At 49.6% G+C, this 13056-nt stretch overlaps 6 protein-coding genes across 6 annotated transcripts; 4 read left to right on the top strand and 2 right to left on the bottom strand.

Moving 5' to 3' along the window:
- The first annotated feature begins 109 nt into the window (after positions 1-109).
- Positions 110-2547, top strand: POJ06DRAFT_250097 (P-loop containing nucleoside triphosphate hydrolase protein). Its single transcript, XM_056187245.1, has 4 exons — positions 110-540; positions 1247-1776; positions 1826-2190; positions 2245-2547. The coding sequence occupies exons 1-4, from the start codon at positions 306-308 to the stop codon at positions 2426-2428; spliced, it is 1314 nt and encodes a 437-aa protein (XP_056044436.1). The 5' UTR covers positions 110-305; the 3' UTR covers positions 2429-2547.
- On the bottom strand, positions 2548-3851 carry POJ06DRAFT_208367 (ribosomal protein S5, N-terminal domain-containing protein). Its single transcript, XM_056185405.1, has 3 exons — positions 3233-3851; positions 3018-3169; positions 2548-2957 (listed from the first exon to the last, which is right to left on the bottom strand). The coding sequence occupies exons 1-3, from the start codon at positions 3758-3760 to the stop codon at positions 2849-2851; spliced, it is 789 nt and encodes a 262-aa protein (XP_056044435.1). The 5' UTR covers positions 3761-3851; the 3' UTR covers positions 2548-2848.
- Positions 3852-4478: 627 nt separating this feature from the next.
- POJ06DRAFT_237146 (ureidoglycolate hydrolase) lies at positions 4479-5124 on the top strand (the record flags this gene model as incomplete). Its single annotated transcript, XM_056185940.1, has 2 exons — positions 4479-4860; positions 4916-5124. 2 exons carry the CDS (start codon positions 4479-4481, stop codon positions 5122-5124), a joined length of 591 nt encoding a protein of 196 aa, XP_056044434.1.
- Positions 5125-6564: 1440 nt separating this feature from the next.
- On the top strand, positions 6565-7993 carry POJ06DRAFT_250092 (Eisosome component PIL1-domain-containing protein). The gene is made up of 2 exons (XM_056187244.1): positions 6565-6777; positions 6828-7993. Exons 1-2 carry the CDS (start codon positions 6660-6662, stop codon positions 7730-7732), a joined length of 1023 nt encoding a protein of 340 aa, XP_056044433.1. The 5' UTR covers positions 6565-6659; the 3' UTR covers positions 7733-7993.
- Positions 7994-9284, bottom strand: POJ06DRAFT_250091 (uracil-DNA glycosylase-like protein). The gene has a single exon (XM_056187243.1). The coding sequence runs from the start codon at positions 9201-9203 to the stop codon at positions 8361-8363; it is 843 nt and encodes a 280-aa protein (XP_056044432.1). The 5' UTR covers positions 9204-9284; the 3' UTR covers positions 7994-8360.
- A 5-nt stretch (positions 9285-9289) lies between these two features.
- POJ06DRAFT_85614 (ribosomal protein L11, N-terminal domain-containing protein) lies at positions 9290-10405 on the top strand. Its single transcript, XM_056191662.1, has 3 exons — positions 9290-9739; positions 9808-10005; positions 10082-10405. Exons 1-3 carry the CDS (start codon positions 9575-9577, stop codon positions 10169-10171), a joined length of 453 nt encoding a protein of 150 aa, XP_056044431.1. The 5' UTR covers positions 9290-9574; the 3' UTR covers positions 10172-10405.
- Positions 10406-13056: the final 2651 nt, after the last annotated feature.

Genomic DNA, 13056 nt, shown 5'->3' with positions numbered 1-13056 from the left:
GCCCTGCGTATATCTGAAACTGCAAACAATTAGTCACCAGGGTTGAGGTAATTTGGTGTGTTCTTTCTTTCATTCATCACTGGCGCAAGCTTGCTTTCTAAACATCTTTGGATATCGCCACCTCGCGATCTCCATCATATCACATTTGCCGTTTCTTTCTTAGTATCCTTCCACGGTCAAGACCTCGCTTGTCTCCATCTTGGCTTGATCGTTTGATTGTGCTTGATTCATTTCGATCCATCCAGATCAGATCTCGTCACATACTCCGCATCTCAAATCTCAAAGACTTTTAACCAAATTTCACCATGGCTGACAACGGTGAAGAAGAGCTCCTCGACTACTCTGACTCTGAGGATGTCGCTCCAATTGCCTCTGCTGCAGCTGTCGCAACTGCAACCACCAACGGCGAGTCCAAAGACGAGAACGGCGACAAAAAAGGGTCCTACGTCGGTATTCATTCCACTGGGTTCCGCGATTTCTTGCTCAAGCCCGAATTATTGAGAGCTATCGTTGATTGCGGATTTGAGCATCCTTCAGAGGGTTAGTTATGTTCCATCTATAGTTCCTTCCTGCAACAGTTTGTGTTGCCCTCTGCCGGCAATTGTGCGCGCTCGCCCTCCTACTATCCACGCTGTTCCATCGTTAAAATTGAATCGATTCAGTATACGCATTTCACGCAAGGATTCGTTTGTACTTGCCGAGTTTCATTTCAGCTACTGTATATCTTCATTCTGCCGATGGCGAGACGAGATCAGGTCCGGCGATGCGGTGAAGCGAGACTCGCCGACATTGACCATCACCAGTCGAAGGTCGCCAGAAATTTGTGCTTTCTTTACGAGGAGACTTTTGGGTCATGTTGTGAGACGTGGTAGGGGGGGTTATGGCGATGTTTGACTGGTCGATTTGATTTGGTCCTTTGATGTGTACTTTGTACTGAAATTTTTGGTGGCAAATGGTCTATGCTTGGAAGGCGTTGGTCGTGTGGATCAATCGAGGATGATTGCGTGCGACTACTCTGCAGGTCGCGGTGATCAGCGTTTCCGATCGAAGCTGGCTAGGAATCCACAGTAATTGATCTCATTTCGCACGACTAATAGCATCAGCATTTAACATGCGTTTTAAGTCAGCAATTGATTCCGTGTAAATTCATTGAGATTTATTGACAGTGTACAAAAGGAGGGCAGCGCGTGCATCGGCATCTTGCAAATAGTTTGAAGACTCGAAGCTAATCTGACGATTTCAATAGTTCAGCAAGTTTGTATTCCGCAATCTATTCTCGGCACCGACGTCCTCTGCCAGGCTAAGTCAGGTCTTGGTAAGACCGCGGTGTTTGTTCTCTCGACCCTCCAGCAGCTCGACCCTGTGACCGGCGAGGTGTCCGTTGTGGTTATGTGTCACACCCGTGAGCTTGCATATCAGATCAAGAACGAGTATTCTCGATTCTCGAAGTATATGCCCGATGTCCGAACAGCGGTGTTCTTCGGTGGTACACCAATTCAGAAGGATATCGAGGTTATCAAGAATAAGGACACGAGCCCCCACATTATTGTCGCTACTCCTGGTCGACTAAACGCGTTGGTTAGAGATAAATTTGTTCGACTGAACAACGTGAAGGTCTTTGTTCTTGATGAGTGCGACAAGATGTTGGATACGGCGGACATGCGACGTGATGTACAGGATATTTTTAGAGCAACTCCGCATCAGAAGCAGGTGATGATGTTTTCGGCCACGCTCAGTCAGGAAATCCGACCAATTTGCAAAAAGTTTATGCAAAACGTAAGTTTTACAAATTAGTGCTGCATGATTCTTTGCTAATACGCTGAAGCCATTGGAAATCTATGTCGACGACGAGACCAAGTTAACTCTGCACGGTCTCCAGCAGTACTACATCAAGCTTGAAGAAAACGAGAAGAACCGCAAGCTCAATGACCTTCTTGACACCTTGGAGTTCAACCAGGTTATCATTTTCGTCAAGTCGACTCAGCGTGCAAATCAGCTCAACAAGCTCCTGACCGAGTGCAATTTCCCTAGTATTGCGGTGCACAGTGGCATTCCCCAGGAGGAGCGTATTGCGCGGTACAAGTCGTTTAAAGAATTCAACAAGCGTATTTGTGTGTCGACCGATGTGTTCGGTCGTGGAATCGATATCGAGCGTATCAATTTGGCGATCAACTACGATCTTCCAGCTGAGTATGTTTTCGATTTCATGGCTTCTAATGTGAGCGGTACTAACAATGGTTCTAGTGCCGATTCGTATCTCCACCGTGTGGGTCGAGCAGGTCGGTTCGGTACCAAGGGTCTCGCGATCTCGTTCGTCAGCTCAAAAGACGACGCCGACGTGCTCGACAAGATCCAGGAACGATTTGAGGTCAACATTGCCGCATTCCCGGAGGACGGCATTGATCCTGCGACGTACATGAACACGTAGGCCGGTATTGCTAGCGAGAGATTGGATTTGTATCTTATAAAAATGGATATTGTTTGCGGTTAAGAATTGTAGCTTCTTACGATATACTTTGTATTTGTATATTTCGTCGTGAATTATAGTTGTCTATGTATTGATATATTTCATATAGTTATTGTGAATCGAGATAAGCCGATCTGTAGTTGTTCATCGTCTTCATGTTGTCATCGTAGACACGACCTCCCTAGGAACCGCCATAATCGGATAAAATGGAACAATAGTTATTGGCATAGATGTATATTTTTGTATCAGCGGCGTGATATACAATACACCAGGCGCGCGAAACTTTTTTGCGTCAAATTATACACAGCGTGCTCATGATAACAACCCGGAACGTAGCAGAACGACAATAACCAATGAAATGAACTTTTCCCAAACACACGCCTAATACGTCCGCTTCTCGGACGCAAGCAGGTCGCTGTAGACGTCGAGAGGAGACTGGACAAGGGAAGTTTCGGTCCAGAGGTTCGGAGTCAAGAAGCCGTAGGTGTTGCTGTTGTTCGTTAGTTCATTTGACTGTATATTCATTAACTGTTGCCAGCAAAATACGTACCCAATGGCGACGAAGGTGGCCTTGAGGGTATTCTCGAGTGTCTTGGTGGATCCGCTGGACGAGGTGTAAGCGTCTTCTATGCCCGCGAGCTGGAGAAGTCTCTTGACGGCGGGCGAGGCAACGACACCGGTACCACGGGGAGCAGGGATCAACTACACGCGCAACTCGTTAGTATTTATGTCTACTTCCAATACCACACTCTTTGAAAAACATACTCTGACGGAGACGGAACCGCACTTGCCGGTCGTCTTAGCAGCAAGCGAGTGAGGCTGACCGAGGGACGCGCCCCAGTAACCACGACGAACAGGGATGACGGACAGCTTAGCGATGATGATGGCAGCACGGATGGCAGTGGCGACTTCCTTCGCGGTCTTGATGCCGAGACCGACGTGACCGTCCCAGTCACCAATGACGACGATGGCCTTGAATCGGGTGCGCTGACCGGCACGGGTCTGCTTCTGAACCGGCTTGATTTTCATGACCTCATCCTTCAACTTGGGCAAAAACTCGTCGACAATCTGATACTCCTTGATGGGGAGCGAGTGTAAGTAGATCTCCTCCATGCTCTTGATCTTGCCGGCCTTGACGAGACGGCCGAGCTTGGTGACGGGCTGCCACTGGGCCTCCTCATCCTTGCGACCGCCGCGACGGGGTCCACGACGACCACGACCACGGCCCCTGTCACCACGGCCCCTGTCACCACCACGACCTCGACCGAATCCTCCTCTTGGTGCTTCAGACATTGTTGATATGTTGATGTTGTTGTGGTGGTGCTGGTGTGTCTGCAAGAGATACCGGAGGGCAAATGCGTTGCTGCTCTGAGCTGGTTCCACGATTTCGGCGCTGTCGAAGGCGTAGTGATCGCGCTGCCCATTCCGTGGTAAAGCTTGGCCGGTGATCTGGCTGTGACTGCTTTTCCCATCGCTACGTTCCCACAGCCCAACCCTACTTCACGTGACTTAAGAGCCCTAGGAGCATAGCCACAAGAATCCCAGCCAAATTGCGTAAGCCACAAGCTTCTGAGAACGTGGGGGGGTCATGGTCTCGATCTAGTGGGGCGGTGGGGGCCTTGTATGCATGGCCCCACGAAATCACGAATCCATCCCACGCTCCCCGCAAACTGCCCATGCATTACGCAAATTGCTATCTCTGATTATCATGGGTTATGGCAATTGTAGATTTAAAATATAATAAAGTATCAGATGCGAAATTTTGCGTACGATTCTGAGATGGTCAGGAGCAGTATCTAAGCAGTATCTATCCATGACTGGAGGGGATTGCGGTACGAAGATGGGGGTTCAATGAAATGGACACCCGAGGGACTGGGATGAAGCTAAAGTGCGTGGATCTAGCGCTGCTGGTGTGGATATATATATATATACCCATATACCCTCCATGTCCCTGCCACTTGCCTCGCCTCACAGTCCGACACGCTCTCATCCCAACCAAGAAATCTGCACAATGACTATCGCGACCTTCGAATACTCCGGCGGCACCATCGTCGCGGAAGAATTGACGCCCGAAGCGTTCAGCAAGTTCGGGTACGTCATCTCGGCCACCCATCAGGCTCCGAAAGTCGCGCCCGGCACTCACGGACTCGCGTTCAGGCAGTCGGACGTGTCGGTCCCCGTGAACAACTATGGCAACTCGCACTTCAAGACCGAGGCGCCATGCGCGTTCAATTTGCAGAGATTCGCGCCACCGGCGACATTGAACAGGGAGAAGGGAGAGTACCTTGTCAAGGTCATCGAGCGCCACCCGTACACGACGCAGACGTTTTTCCCAATGGGAGTTGATGCCAGCGAGCCAGCTTATTTGGTCATTGTTGCTGAGAACGATGAGAGTGAGTTGTGCTTTGATGAGAGTGTGAGGAATACACAGAACTAACATTTTGGTAGATAGCATGCCGGATTTGTCGACTGTTCGGGCGTTTGTTGCTCGGGGTGGCCAGTCTGTTACGTACGGCGCAGCCGTCTGGCACGGCGGCACGTGCTCGCTCAGAGACACGTTGGACATGACCATGTTTATGTACGATAACGGCGTGAAGGAGGACGAGATGCATCTTGTTGGCATCGATCAAGGTGTTCTTGTGACGTATAGTGTTTAAGCGGGCAATATTTGCATGGACTTTTTATTTGGGTGGTGGGAAATACACATTTTGGCGTTTGATGTTGTTTGGTACAAGTTTGGAATTTGAATATTGTACAATTAATTCATTTGGACTGTTAGTTGTATAGAAATGGACGGCAACTGCGTCAGACGACTCCGCCGTTATTTGGTCGTCAGGGCGCTGTTCATGGCAAGAGTGATATTGCTGCTCAAGTCCGTTGCACAGCAGTAGACGTAAGTTTGCCGGCGCCAGGCACAGGATCAACGGGAATCCGTTGACGTCAAGTGGGTCTCATGGTAATTAAAAGGTGCAATCACGAGATCATGTGGCAGATGGGTGAGTTCAACAGTTCTCTATCGCCAGCCCGTCGAGCGTCGATTTACGAAACCTAGAACGCCACGGATAAGTTAGCTGGAACGGGACGAATCTAACAATCAGACCGTAGAATAGATTAAGATGCAATGTGTCTGATAGTCTTGGACAGGACTGAAAGAAGGCACAAGGTTTTAGTACATTTAGTAGTAGACCTCTGCTAATTGACGTCATCGACCTGTCATTGTGCAGGGCCCTGACAAGACAACTCTACGGCATTGCGGGTGATGGTTGGCGGATGCTGGCGATCGGCGGTGATATAGTTGGAATTGTCGAGGACGGGGAGATATTTGGTCACTGGACGCAGAATTTATTAGGTCGAGGCGAGACAACTAAGGTGCTGTACCTGCGTCGTACCTTGTCGAACCCTGCTCCCTGTATGTGCAAGATGATCGCCAGCTAACGGCACAAGCTCATCGCATCAGCAATGCCGTCGCGGTATATTGCCCTTGTCAACCGCCATGTGTCCAGGCACAAGATACCTGGATAGCTCCCCGCATCTTGGCTTACCCCGTAGTGCTCGCGAGAAGGCCAGGTCCCAGCTTGAACTTAGCTGGTAGAGACGTGCCGATGTCTTGATCATCGTCGCCATGCCATGACTTTGCCACGCGCGTAATCGATTGACGCGATCAATCACGCAGAAACTGTTATTGACCGGCCAAACAGACCCAGATATCAGGCGTACTCAAACATATAACTATCAAGATGTGGCCGGACTCTTTCTAGTTATGCTGCTAATTGCTGTTGTGGCACAGTAGATTTACAATCAAGCGCAGCAAGGCGTACTGCCTGCAGTGCTACGAGATCGAAAGAGATGGTAGAGGTTCTTCCTGAGACCCACTGGGACCCTCATTTGCGTTGCTAGGGGGACTCAGAAATATGGACGATAATCGCGGGTACACAAACGGTACGGCAATCCGTGCGGCGCGAGCATGCGTGATGACGTACGACTGCCCACATGCGGTCGGGCCTTATATAATCGGCCCTCACCAATTTACGTCAGCACTCTTCTCGATGATCACGCATAAATAAACATGGCTGCACCCCGTCTCTTGAGCTGGTTCCATCACGCCCCGTCATCCTATTCCCTCTTATCTTCCGTACACCCTGTTGAACCCTACTACGACCTGCACCTACAATCAAGTCGACGCTGACTAATAATGCACCGAACATATTCCATGCGTCACAGCCGGGCCCCGACTGCTCAGCAGATGGCGACTCCCCCTCCTCCACCGTCGTCTACCAAGAGCGGCCGGTTCTTTGGCAAGGGCTCTCTGGGTAAGTCCATCAATTCAGAATTGCCATCATCTACTAACAACCCATCATAGCCCACACTTTCCGCCGCACCACTGCGGGCTCGTTCGGTCCCGATCTCGCCCGCAAATTGGCTCAGCTCGTCAAGATGGAGAAGAACGTCATGCGATCGATCGAACTGGTTTCCCGCGAGCGACGTGAGGTTGCCAAGCAGCTCTCTCTTTGGGGTGAGGAGTGCGATGACGATGTCTCCGACATTACCGACAAGCTCGGTGTTCTCGTTTACGAGGTCGGCGAGCTCGAGGACCAGTTCATCGACCGCTACGACCAATACCGTGTCACTATGAAGTCGATCCGCAACATCGAGGCGTCTGTCCAGCCCTCCCGTGACCGAAAGCAGAAGATCACCGACCAGATCGCTCAGCTCAAGTACAAGGACCCCAACTCTCCCAAGATCGTCGTTCTCGAACAAGAGCTTGTCCGTGCCGAAGCCGAATCGCTGGTCGCCGAGGCTCAGCTTTCCAACATCACGCGCGAGAAGTTGAAGGCGGCGTTCGCGTATCAGTTTGACGCTCTCCGAGAGCACTCTGAGAAGCTTGCACTGATTGCCAATTACGGTCTGAGTCTGCTAGACCTCATCGACGACCAGGCCGTTACTCCCGGCGAGACCAGACCTGCGTACGATGGATATGAAGCCTCAAAGCAGATCATCATCGACTGCGAGAATGCGCTCGCCAACTGGACATTCGAGAACGCTGCCGTCAAGCCTAGCCTGTCTATCCGACGGGCCCAGCGCGAAGGTGGCTTCGAACTCGAGGACGAGCCGCTCCATGGTGAAGCTACCGAGGAGTGGGGCGAACAAGAGAAGATTACTGAACCGACGGCGGCTTGGGGTGAAGAGCCCAAGGCTGCAGAGCCGGGGGAGGCGTCTGAAGCACCGGTTGACGACAAGCCGGCCGCGCCTGAAATGGCGGCTTGAACCCCCTGTGAAGAGTTTACCTGATTACGTTGTGACGTGAAAAATAAAAGCACGCAAGTGATCAACAAATGCGTGGGCGACGAGTCCGTTGGATTGCGCTGTAATTATGCAATTGAGTATTTTTATAATCTCTCTACATTTTTTGCCTGTGTAATAGGTTTGTATTTTTCAACGGCTGGGTGTATGTGCTAATGGTATTCTGTCTTGGTTTACGTTTTGTGTAATTATTTGTTTTAGCAATTGACCAAGTTTATCAACCATTCCCTCCATGTTGTTGACAACTATTATAAATCGTAATGCATTGTTCTAAGATTATAATATCTTATTTTTTTTAGCAGCAGCAAAGTGCTCAGTTGCCATCCAATGCTCGCTGGCGACGACAATTGTCTGGGACATCGTTCGACCACGTGGACATGATGTCATGTGGCGGGCTACCAATCCCTTATCCGCATCAATAGCACAGGTCCACGAAAGATACTGTCGACGGCTAGAACTGATCTGTCGTCATGGCCCGGCGTTCTGCTGCAAATATATGTCCATGCTTGTGTAGCCATTGGCGACATACCTATAAACATACGTAGTCGGAATGCCACCGTCTTGCAAGTGGCAAGCGGCACGACATAATAAGCTATCTTTGATACGTCTCTCGTGCCGTCTTCACATACTGTCCCAAACCTTTCCAGAGCTCCGCTTTCATAGCCCTCGAATAAGCGGCCACACGGCCCGAAGTCGACGGAACGACGAACACCTTAGGGCCGCTGCCTGCCTGGGCGCAGAATTGAATTTCGCCCATATCTTGCCATCCAAATTTGAACTGGTCCTTATTTAACGACTTGCCAGTCTTGTATCGGTAGATCGCCTCCCAAATGCCTTTACCCACAATACAAATTGCGTTCGGTTGAAACCGCCGTAGTTTAGACTCAAGCTCGCCTGCACTGTGCACCATTTCGTCTTTGGACAACTCGCTCTGTTCAGCCGTTGTCCTCGAAATCAGATTCGTGATTCCAAGATTCCAATCCATCGGCAACCGCCTGTCATCCACGCAAGTCAACCTTCGCCCGACGCACCCCGACTCAAACAGTAACGGCCAAAATAAATTGGTCGGATTGGCAAACATGTGTTGCTTTTGCGACGTCATTATGCCGGGGTTGAGACCGACGAAGACGCAGATGAGGTCTGTTGCGAGGCAGTCTGGGACTGGTGCAAGGTGGGCGTACCGCGCTGGTGGGGTGTAGCGGCGGGGAACCTTCCGTTTCTTGGTGATTTTGGATGGGGAAGACGGGGTCAGAGTTGGCGATGCCGACATATCTGACGCGCTCAGAGAGCTGCTTGGAGTCCCCGGGAGTGAGGATTTGGTTGGCGATGGCGTGGTCGGTCGTGACGACGGACTTTCTTCCATGCATGCAAATTTGTCGAGAAGGCCATTAAATGAGATGGTTCGTTCGAGTTTGCCTTTTTCATTTGCTGCCATGCTATTGAGTGTTATCGCATATAATCGACATAAAACAATTAACTTAACTACTCGTTGCCTGGGAATCAAAAGGTGCTCCGACTCGCGTAAGGGTCTTGTAGGATGACTGCGCCGCAGGCGTCTTAACGTCTAAGGTAGCCTATCTCCCACAACTAGTCGTCCCAGTTCCGACATTATCGAGAAATTCCGTCCATTCCTCCCGCATCTCCTCCTCTTTCACTCATTCTGCTTGGGCATTGTTGTATCCTCTTGCCGTCATTGCCAGTAATTGTGCAATCTCCTCCGCTTGAACCACCCCTGCTAAATTTTCCACTTATCCCCAACATCCCGCCTACGTCCAATCCCCAACCGTCACAATCTCCTCAGTTTCAATGGCAGCCCGCTCTGGTCCCACGAGGAATATACTAGTGAAGCTGATAGTGGGTGCAGGGACTGCCTCGCCGTCGCCGCCAGTCGGTCCCGCACTTGGTTCGAAAGGTGTCAAGGCTATGGATTTTTGCAAGGAATTCAATGCCCGAACTGCGCATCTCACCCCAGTACGTCTTTCGAGCTTTTCCAATCATTTGTAGCAGGAAATCGGCTAACAAATGTGATTGGAATATAGGGTATCCCGATTTCGTGCGTAATCACAATCCGTCCCGACCGTTCGTTCTCGTTCGAAACAAAATCGCCGCCAACTGCGTTTCTCATAATGCGTGCTGCGGGTATCGAGAAAGGTGCTGCGCGATATGCAGTGGGTGATCCCCCAGTGGGCCGCATATCACTCAAGCATGTGTACGAGATTGCGAAAATTAAGCAGAAGGTACGTTGGTACATTCTTTGTCATAACAGACAATGTGGCACGTGACAGGCAGTTTGGCTAATGAGTTTGTGGATAGGACTCGCAGCTTTCGGGGGTCAGCCTAGAAGCAGTCGCTCGCTCGGTGATCGCGACAGCAAAGACCGTGGGCGTGGAAGTCGTGCGCTAAATCCCGTAATAGACTCTCTCGAAATACATTTCCATGGTTTCCGCTCGTCGCACCAGCAAATCTCTCATCGCTATTCCCTAGTTACGTAGTCTTCTTGTTTTGTAATTTCCTTCCACTCTGCTTCATAGACATATGTTTTTTGGGTCCACGCTGCATAATACGCCACGGGCGATCTTGCTAATGTCTTGTGTTTGAGTGTGGTATACATGGTGGGCGTCTGGTGCTTACAATTGGTGTTGCGATTTTGTTACGATCATCATATCCAATGAAGGAATGAAGGTTAATATATATTTTCAACATCTAATGACTATACGCAAGAGTGGGCGGGGTGGGATCTAGATGTTAGGATAGCGTACAACAGTAACAGCGATAGGGTATAATACGAATTGCATTGATAGTCTGAATTCGGTGCAATACCCGACATAAATTCAGATACGTGTGACTCACAGACAAGTAAACAAAACAGCCATGGCATTACAGGGCGCAGTATGGCGTTTTGGAGTCGTCGATAGGGAGTGTTATCAGATCAATACATGGATTAGCGTCTGGCAAAATGGTTTATTCGACGGCCAACCTCTCTCATCCGCCCGCCTTTGTCGATCCTATCGACGGAGGATAAGTTGTGATTATGTCGTAGATCCCGACTACATGGCGATTGTAACTGTAACAGCGATTGATTTATACCTGACTTCTATTGTAAACTCGACAACTGTAATTTAGTGGAATCAGTGGAATCAGTTAATTGTGATCTACTATTTACGGGGAGTCGTTTTGGTCGGTGTCCATCATAATGATGGCGTTCTCTTAGAGACTCCAACGTGATGTGGCGCGTCAAGGCCGGAGCAACCACTCCTGTTTGTTTACGTCTCAAGGTAATCGTTTACATCTTGGCCGACGGCACCAAAGGACTCTTCTCGTTGCACTTGTATTCCCACTCTGTTTAACATCCTAAATGCTTCCATTACTTGTTACGTTTTGCTGTATTTATTAGATTTCTCTTGCTTCAGTTGTTACAGAAGCAATTCATGAGGAATAACCTCGTACGCAACCATGAGCATAGCAAATTGCCAACCATTCCTCTCATCTCCAAGAAAATCGCTCCTCGGCACTCCATACTCAGTCACAACAAACGGCAGGTTCGCTGCGCAAACACTCGCATCGTCACCGACCTCGCCATCGTCAGCGCCCCGGTACAAAGACTGTGAGCAAGCATGTGCGATCCCGATTCATTCGTTGTTGAACCCTGATAATGTGGCCGACGAGGCTTGGACTAGGGATGATGTTAAGTTTTTGTTGAGATGCAAGCGAAATGACATCAATGCCGAAGTGGTGAGTTTATTGTCTGAAAATGTATACAGAAACCTATAGAGCATGCTGATGGCGCAGTCTTGGACGCAAATTTCTATTTTGATGGGCGATAAGACACCAGCGGCATGTCAGCGGATGTATCGCAAAATTCTGTTCGCGTGAGTAGGCGGATTCTCGAGCAGGCCGCGCATAATTTTCTAACTATTGCAGAGCTGAGAAAGGACTTGCAGAAAGGTCGTGGGATACCGTCTCTCCAGCCACGACCGATGTATGGAACAGCACGCCCTCATCATCAGAAACTCCACTACAATATGCAAATCCAGCGTTCAAGTTTCCACATGCTAATAGCTTTCACGCGACAAATACCGCACTAAGAACAAGTCAGACTGTATCACCTGTTGATTGTGCATACCACTCTCTCGACAATTCGAGACTACGTCAGACCTCGACGGGAATGCGGACCTTCCCGGTTGCATATGAGGAGTTGAACGGCGTCAGGTTGGCGCCGATAACATGGCTACCGTATCGTAGATCGGTGATAGTTCCAACGGGCACGGTGGGACCAGACGAATCAGACCGTTCAACTTCTCAGCGGCACTCTCAGCAGAATCTGGAAGTTGACGAAACAAGCAGACTTGGCACTGACCTGGCGCGAATAGCCCCGTTTACGATTGAAGATCCAGGGAGGCAAGATGAATCTCTTTCAGACGAGTTAGAGCCAGATATGCAATCTCGTTCAAGCGAAGTCCAGGCACATTTGCAAAAAAGAGAGCAAGCGCAGGGAGATCGTGACATCCTGTCCACCACGTCGCCCTTGTCATCACTGTCTGAATTTGATGAGACACCGACTTGTTCTGATGGCGAACCTGAAGAGACACCGAACTGCTCTGATGGCGTTAGTCTCTTTATATCGGATGACGAAGGAGACGAAGATAACAACTCGGACATACATGGCGTAGTGCCAACACCAAGTATCCCTAGTGATCCATTGAAAGAAATTGTCAACGAGTCTGGTATTCAGAGGTCAAAAAGGGCATACTCGAATAAGATTTATGACGAACGACAATCGAAGCTTGCTCGGTTTGTACTGAGATTATCTGGGTCCGGTGAATGTGCTGACACGGTTTTAGACGTGGAGCACCTGTTGAACAGATTTCGGGAGCGAATGCGCAGACGATAGTCATGTTACGGGACGAATGCCGACTAGCATTCTCACAGATCGCTGAGATGTTGTCTAACGATAATCCGGATGTTAAGGGCGGATATTCTGAATTGCAAATCCGTCGTGCGTATAACACAGAGATGAGGAGGACTATGCCTAGCCGAGGACCCGATTCTGGATCGGATGACGATGATGATGATGATGATGACGAAAATGAACTCGAGTAAGTACCTCTCATACCGTTGAATAAGATTGGTTAATGTAAATATAGACCGCCATTCCAAGAGTGGGAGGAGCAGTTGCTACTTAAGCTTAAGCACATGCAGGTTAAATGGACAACAGTGAAAAAACACTTTCAGTCAAGGTCGCTTGAGTATTTGAAAGAACGCTGGAGCGAGATCGCACCGTTGATTCC

Source organism: Lipomyces tetrasporus (assembly GCF_029532465.1).
Source record: "Lipomyces tetrasporus strain NRRL Y-64009 chromosome Unknown POJ06scaffold_4, whole genome shotgun sequence".
Lineage (NCBI taxonomy): Eukaryota > Fungi > Ascomycota > Lipomycetes > Lipomycetales > Lipomycetaceae > Lipomyces > Lipomyces tetrasporus.
Note: the sequence above shows the minus strand (reverse complement) of the source record. Positions and strands in the feature narration are given on the sequence as shown.

What these genes read in the sequence shown, in the direction of transcription:
- POJ06DRAFT_250092 (XM_056187244.1), top strand. Translation starts at nt 6,660, where the DNA reads ATGCACCGAACATATTCCATGCGTCACAGCCGGGCCCCGACTGCTCAG. An exon ending in CTTTGGCAAGGGCTCTCTGG is followed by an intron (nt 6,778 to 6,827) that starts GTAAGTCCATCA and finishes AACCCATCATAG; the next exon opens with CCCACACTTTCCGCCGCACC.
- POJ06DRAFT_250097 (XM_056187245.1), top strand. Translation starts at nt 306, where the DNA reads ATGGCTGACAACGGTGAAGAAGAGCTCCTCGACTACTCTGACTCTGAG. An exon ending in ATTTGAGCATCCTTCAGAGG is followed by an intron (nt 541 to 1,246) that starts GTTAGTTATGTT and finishes CGATTTCAATAG; the next exon opens with TTCAGCAAGTTTGTATTCCG. An exon ending in GCAAAAAGTTTATGCAAAAC is followed by an intron (nt 1,777 to 1,825) that starts GTAAGTTTTACA and finishes AATACGCTGAAG; the next exon opens with CCATTGGAAATCTATGTCGA.
- POJ06DRAFT_250091 (XM_056187243.1), bottom strand. Translation starts at nt 9,203, where the DNA reads ATGGCAGCAAATGAAAAAGGCAAACTCGAACGAACCATCTCATTTAAT.
- POJ06DRAFT_85614 (XM_056191662.1), top strand. Translation starts at nt 9,575, where the DNA reads ATGGCAGCCCGCTCTGGTCCCACGAGGAATATACTAGTGAAGCTGATA. An exon ending in GAACTGCGCATCTCACCCCA is followed by an intron (nt 9,740 to 9,807) that starts GTACGTCTTTCG and finishes ATTGGAATATAG; the next exon opens with GGTATCCCGATTTCGTGCGT. An exon ending in TTGCGAAAATTAAGCAGAAG is followed by an intron (nt 10,006 to 10,081) that starts GTACGTTGGTAC and finishes GTTTGTGGATAG; the next exon opens with GACTCGCAGCTTTCGGGGGT.
- POJ06DRAFT_208367 (XM_056185405.1), bottom strand. Translation starts at nt 3,760, where the DNA reads ATGTCTGAAGCACCAAGAGGAGGATTCGGTCGAGGTCGTGGTGGTGAC. An exon ending in GCGGTTCCGTCTCCGTCAGA is followed by an intron (nt 3,170 to 3,232) that starts GTATGTTTTTCA and finishes TTGCGCGTGTAG; the next exon opens with TTGATCCCTGCTCCCCGTGG. An exon ending in GCCACCTTCGTCGCCATTGG is followed by an intron (nt 2,958 to 3,017) that starts GTACGTATTTTG and finishes AACGAACAACAG; the next exon opens with CAACACCTACGGCTTCTTGA.